Genomic DNA, 7,284 nt, shown 5'->3' on the forward strand with positions numbered 1-7,284 from the left:
AGGCCATCATTCCCCACCTCTGTTTTAGTGAAAAGACACAATATAAAGGTGGGAAATACAATAAATAGGTAAACTGTGGTTAGCAGCCCTAGGAGCTACTATTTATTTGAATTAAAAAAATAATAACTTAAATTTAATTTAATTCTTTCCCAGATAGGTAGTGCCTCTGTCAGCTAAGTTCATGAGCTCTATAAAATCAGAAGATGACCCTCAGGTTTTCTAAGGTTTGGTTTGGAAAACAGATCTGCTTCAGTTAGTGATTTGAACCAAAGTGAGAAATCAATCAATCGATCAATCGATCGATCTCTACATCGAATCTTTGGATTGCATCTCTGAAATAGGTCACCTCATTTCAGATGTTGGAAATGATTTTTTTTTAAAAAAAAATATCTCCCCAGAAGTGCTCAAATGGATGTGAAAGGACCTAATTTTAAGAAGCTTTTGGTTGGGGTCCAGCTGGGAAGTCAGTTTGATTTTCAAAACTCCATGGTGTCACTGTTGAACTCCAGAGTGACACTTCTTTGAAAGTCTCTTTATTCTTGGACCTCTTGTAGAATTCCTTCTATTTGTCACCCAAAATTAGAACAAACTTGTGAACTTGGGAAAGGAAAGGGAATCTCTTTTAACATAAACAATTAGCAGCTCGGGGATCCTGTTACACTGTATTGTCAGGCGCACTATTAGTCTGTCTTGCTAACATTCTAGGAAAAAGAGATTCAAAAATTTCAGAAAGACCATATATCTCAGCCAACTCACTAATGAAGGAAGGCTGGGGGTTTCTGAAACCGTAAGCCCTAATTCTTGGCATAATAGCTTATAAAAGACAGTCCACGGGACTATCACTTCCTTGATCCTGCTCTAACAATCTGTAACAAAAGGACTCTTCTCCAAAGAGTCTAGGAATTGCATTGAAAAATATCCTCCTGGAAAATTCTCATTAGCTCATTCCAGAGGACCTTTCAGAAATAAAAAGTCTCTCATTAAAAGAAGTGCAGAAACAGGAATACTGAGGATGGTTGCCTCAGTAGATACTGTATGAGCAATATCTAGACAGGAGAAGTAGCTTTTAGGTGGGCAACTGATGATAAACAGGCTAATTAATAAATAAATAAATAATCATCAAAACAATAATCAGATTAATAGTAACACCATCAGACATCCACATCTGCCTATCCCGGGTCCTTAGAAAGGACAAAAATGCCAGATCCAGTCTGCACAACTGGCTCGATACTGCGCAATGAACAATAATAATAGTAACAAAAAAGAATGAACTTTGGCCTGAGTCAAAATGATACGTCATTGGAGTAAGTATGAAAAGAGGACATTGTAGTTTGTCTACAGCGGAAAGGGAGCCATTTTGGAAAAGTGAAGCTATTTCTTCAACCTGTTCGGCCTTCAACTTCTGAATCTCCCTTTCTTACATAAGCTACCACCAGCATCTATGGTTTCTTTTTTCTTATTTTGGGAAGGTGTGGAGTCTTACATCTCTACTTTTCCATCGAACGTTAGTTTCCCTGGGAAAAGTATCTTGGGGGTGAGAGATTTTAGTCTGATCTCTAAAAATGCTCTTTCGCTAGATTCGCCCAATTTACTGGCGTAACCTCCGAGGAGCTGACAATGCTCATGGTGACCAATGCCCATGAAGGATGGACATTTGCTAACAATATTTTTACATGCGTGTTTTCTGCGGGAGGGGGCTGAGGCCTTGGGATGGTGGTGGTTAACCCTTGAAATCTTATACTGCAAGACATTTTGGAGTTTAATGAAAAGCATAGGGACATCCTAGTTTAATAAAAAGAAGGATTAGGAGTGACATGATACCAGTTTTCCAATATCTAGGGGGCTGCCACAAAGGAGGCGGGGGGGTCAACTTATTTTCCAAAGCACCAGAAGGCAAGACAAGAAACAATAGATGGAAACTAATCAAGGAGAGAAGCAACCTAGAATTAAGAAGAAATTTTCTAACAGTGAGATCAATTAACCAGTGGAACGACTTGCCTCCAGAAGTTGTGGGTGCTCCAACACTGGAGGTTTTTAAGAAGAGACTAGACAGTCACTTGTCTGAAGTGGTATAAGGTTTCCTGCCTGAGCAAGGGGTTGGACTAGAAAACCTCCAAGGTCCCTTCCAGAATAACATCCAGCTTCTTGGATGTTATTTTGGTTTGAATGATAGCAAATAAAGCATTGGAGGACAGATTTGGATCATAGGTCCCACGGATTTATGGAATCGGTTGCCGGTTGAGCTCCGGATGGCGCCCGACCTTCGCTCCTTCCGGCGCGATCTGGAGACTTATCTGTTCGAACAAGCTGGCCTGGCCTGATGGGGGATGGGTTGGGATTTTATTGTTGTTGTAAATATATTTACCTATTGTTTTAGGCCTGGGCATTTTGTTTAATACTTTTTAAACTTTTGTATCTTTGTACTTTTATATGTTTGCCCTGTTCACCGCCCTGAGTCCTTCGGGAGAAGGGCGGTATACAAATAAAATTATTATTATTATTATTATTATTATTATTATTATTATTATTATTATTATTATTATTATTATTATCATCATCATCATTATCATTATTATTATTATTATTATTATTATTATTATTATTATTATTATTATTATTATTATCGAAAAGTGCCAGTCAACTGTTGCCTTAAGTTCTTCTTGAGTGGGACAGTCTGAAGGATAAGACAAAAGCTACCCTAAGTTACCTTTCTCTCTCCTCTCCCTTTGACTTGCAGTGGTGGAGAGCCGAGGTGGGACCGTTGACGGCCTGCAAAGATTTGCGAGCTCGCCGGTCTATCTCCCAGTGAATTACCATCTTTCCAACACCGATGCTTCCTTTTTCCTCAAAGAGACCAACCAAGAGATCGTGAGAAACGCCAGCTTGCAGTCCCGCACGGAGCCTTTCCTGGTTTACAAAACCACCTGCTTGCCTGTCTTCAATGTGACTTACGGCCCATTTGCTGTGGAGCAGATTATGCCACCGAACCTCTGGCTGACCGATCCTCTGTTCAGTTTCCCTGACCGGTTCACTTTTCATTGGAAGTTACAATCCCGCCTCCTCGACAGCTCGGTCTATCCCAACAGGCCCAAAGTCCAGGTTTTGTTTTATGTGGCTGGCAAAGATTGGGAAGACCATGATCCGGCTGAGATCTTACCTTGTGTACAGTTGGTGGCATCCCGGGAGGACAGAGTAGTTGTTGGCAACTGCCGGTTGAAAGGTCATCTGGGCTTATGCGTTGCAGAACTGGAATTCCCACCGGCTTGGTTCAACCCAGAGCTGTCAACTCCATTGACGCCATTGTCTTCAGAGTATCAAGAGATGGAGGACTCCTGGGAAGGGATCACTGTGGAGCTTTTCTGTTGGATGTATTCAGCACTGGAGGAAGATTGTCCTTCAGGAGATCCAGAGCTGGAGAGCTTTCTTCACCCAGGAGGCCAGGATGAGGCCCAAGGGCCCATGGCCTCACTGGAAAGAGTTGGAAGCGTTATTCTTTATCCAACTCAAGGCAAGCTCAAGAAGTCGTCCCTGAAGCTTGACAATAACCTGGTCCTCTGTCTGCCACTTAGCCCGGTCAAGGAAGGCGATCTTGTCATGTTCCATGTCTCTCTCGCCAGTGGCTCTCTAGCAGATCAGTTTACACTAAGGTAAGTGTTAGAAGTATGTGCTTTAGAAATTGACCTGTGCTGTTAGAAACCCAAAGAATCAAATGTCCTTGGTGGATTGGTCATTATTGGGGTGAACCAAAGCAGCTAAGATCATCAAAAGATGATCAAAGGCCTGGAGGCTAGTCTAAAGAAAAGAAGAAATAGGGGAGACATAATGGCAGCGTTCCAGTATCTGAGGGGCTGCCACAAGACAGAGGGGGGTCACGTTATTCTCCAAAGCAACAGAGGGCAGAACGAGAAACAACGGTTGGAAACTGACCAAAGAGAGAAGCAACCTGGAATTAAGGAGAACCTTCCTGACAGGGAGGACAACCAGTGGAACAGCTTGCCACCAGAAATTGTGGGCGCTCCATCACTGGAGGTTTTTAAGAAGGGACTGGACAGTCACTTGTCTGAGATGGTATAGGTTCTCCCGCTCCAAGGTCCCTTCTATTCTATTCTATTCTATTCTATTCTATTCTATTCTATTCTATTCTATTCTATTCTATTCTATTCTATTCTATTCTATTCTATTCATTCCTTATTCTATTCTATTCTATTCTATTCTATTCTATTCTATTCTATTCTATTCTATTCATTCCTTATTCTATTCTATTCTATTCTATTCTATTCTATTCTATTCTATTCTATTCTATTCTATTCTATTCTATTCTATTCTATTCTATTCTATTCTATTCTATTCTATTCTATTCTATTCTATTCATTCCTATTCTATTCTATTCTATTCTATTCTATTCTATTCTATTCTATTCTATTCTATTCTATTCTATTCTATTCTATTCTATTCTATTCTATTCTATTCTATTCTATTCCATTCCATTCCATTCCATTCCTTCTATTCTATTCTATTCTATTCTATTCTATTCTATTCTATTCTATTCTATTCTATTCTATTCTATTCTATTCTATTCTATTCTATTCTATTCTATTCTATTCTATTCTATTCTATTCTAAAAAAGAACATGTTGTGGCTGACTGTTTCCCTTGAGCATTTTGCCAAAGTATTCAGCTTCCTGTCTGCCCTGAATTTCAGATTTATAGAAAGAAGAAGAACCTGTTGTAGCTATTAATTTGAAAGCTTGTTCAATGTTAACTTTCTTTTGAAACCCATCGCCAAAAAATGAGACGTAATCTATGAGCTCTGCAGGGGTAGAACTATGTGCGCAGGAGCTATCCCTGAGCTTACTACTTGGAAGAGCAGGTACTCCCCAAGTTACAACAGCTTGTTTACTGTCTGTTTGAATTTATAATGGCACTAAAAAAGCAACCTGTGAGCAATATCTAGAAAGGAAAGGTAGCTTTTAGGCGGGCAACTGACAATAAACAGGCCAATTAATCATCAACAAATAAATCATATTAATATAGGTAGGCCTTGACTTACAACACTTCATTTAGCGACTGTTCAAAGTTACAACAGCACGGGGAAAAAATGACTGAGGACCATTTTTTCACATTTACGACCGTTGCAGCATTTCCACGATCGCGTGATTAAAATTTGGATGCTTGGCAAAGGACTCATATTTATGACGGTTGCGGTGTCCCAGGGTCATGTGACTCTCCTTTTGCGATTTTCTGACAAGCCAAGTCAACGGGGGTAGCCAGATTCACTTAACAACCGTGCTACTAACTTAACACCTGCAGGGATTCATTGAATAACTGTGGCCAGCGAGGTCGTAAAATGGAGCAAAACAAAACTCACCCAATGTTTCACTCAGTGACAGAACCTTTGGGCTCAATTGTGCTCGTAAGTCGAGGACTTACCTGTACTTGTCTTCCAAAGTAGGCCAAATCCAACGGCATGTTTTTCATTTAAGTCCCACCACCAAACCTGTAGAAACACAACTTGACCTCATCAAAATCGTCAGAAGAAAGCCGAAGTGACTTGATAGCTATTTGATGAACGCAATGTAACATTCGTCTCCACGAAAGAGAGACCTCCTAATAATAAAAAAGATGTTCTGGATTAAGTCAGCATTCTTTAATGATTGTGACCCCATTTTAACTGCTTCATTGAAAAGCTTGCTTGCGTTTCCTTAGTAATTTTGAAGATAAGGTCCCTCGTTAGAATGTCTATAAAACGTAGCCTCTAGCCTCTCTTTTTTACGATGACGCTTTCAATCCGCCCTTCTCTCTTTAGATGGTCTTCCTTTTCATTTCTGCCTCCAGCATAAGGCTTTCCTTTTATTTTTATTTTATTTTAATTCCATTTATATCCTGCCCTTCTCCGAAGACTCAGGGCGGCTTACAAGCTTAGCAGTAGCCTTCATTCTATGTATATGCCTGCTTATTAGGGCTTTCATACACCCCCCAAGCGGCATTATTACAAAGTCATCTTAATTGCCCCCAACAATCTGGGTCCTCATTTTACCTACCTCAGAAGGATGGAAGGCTGAGTCAACCTTGAGCCTGGTGGGATGCGAACCTGCACTAATTGCAGGCAGCTGGTGTTACTGAAGGAGGCATTAGCCCACTGCTCCACCAAGATAGATAGATAGATAGATAGATAGATAGATAGATAGATAGATAGATAGATAGATAGATATGGATAGATAATAGCCATATGATGATAGATGATAGATAGATAGATAGATAGATAGATAGATAGATAGATAGACAGACAGACAGACAGACAGACAGACAGACAGATATAGATGACAGATGAAAGATATACATAGATGATAGATAGCAATAGCACTTAGATTTATACACCGCTTCACAGTGCTTTACAGCCCTCTCTTAAGCAGTTTACAGAGTCAGCCTGTTGCCCCCAACAATCTGGGTCCTCATTTTACCTACCTCGGAAGGACGGAAGGCTGAGTCAGCCTTGAGCCTGGTGGGACGCGAACCTGCACTAATTGCAGGCAGCTGGTGTTACTACGTGTCTAACTTAGTCACCATTAGTAGATCTCAAGTTAGGAGACCATCAATACGTCTATGGAGATTCTCAGCCATCCAGATTGTAGTTGTCTCAAAGGTGTTTTGTTTTTCTTTTCCAAAAGGCAACTGGACTTTCTCTGTTTTTGTTTGAAGACATTTCGCTTCTCGTCCAAGAAGCTTCGGAACCCACCAGAACCGATGAAGCTTCTTGGATGAGAAGCAAAACGTCTTCAAGTAAAAACAAAGAAAGTCCAGTTGCTTTTTCGGAAAAGCACCTTTGAGACACCATCAGACACCCTCGTGACTCCCTAACACTCGATTCTGACCAGTAAAATCCAGTTATTGAGATTTGTCCAAAGTCTTTAAATTGGCTGCACAAAAAGAGCGAGTAAACCAGCATTTCTCCCGAGGCTTTTCATTATTATTAATTTGATCATGATTAATTTATTTGATTTGGAGTTTATACATCTAGCACCGAATTACATAGCGGGAAATAAATATCATTGTACCTCTAGCATCAAATACATACAAGTTTTCTTACTTGCTGTGCTGGTTTGTTTTCAGCCCATTGGTAATGAGTCTAAAGACCAGGGGGTATTTTATGTACAAAATTTCTCTTGTCTTTTGGTGAGATAGATGTGCCTGCCTTCTCTCTTGCTTTCCCAAATATAACGGATTGTTTTTAATCACGGTGGCTTGTAGTGGGGTGTATTATGTTCCATTCTGAGTAACATGAATT

General features: G+C 40.2%; 1 protein-coding gene across 1 annotated transcript; it reads left to right on the forward strand.

Moving 5' to 3' along the window:
* Positions 1-2,737: 2,737 nt before the first annotated feature.
* Positions 2,738-3,647, forward strand: LOC310650731 (transmembrane protein 132B-like; the record flags this gene model as incomplete). Its single annotated transcript, XM_083380318.1, has 1 exon — positions 2,738-3,647. A coding segment is annotated over one exon (910 nt), but the record flags the coding sequence as incomplete, so codon positions are not given.
* Between the last annotated feature and the right edge of the window lie 3,637 nt (positions 3,648-7,284).

This window comes from Vipera ursinii (assembly GCF_947247035.1).
Source record: "Vipera ursinii genome assembly, contig: scaffold_356, whole genome shotgun sequence".
Taxonomy (NCBI): Eukaryota; Metazoa; Chordata; class Lepidosauria; order Squamata; family Viperidae; genus Vipera; species Vipera ursinii.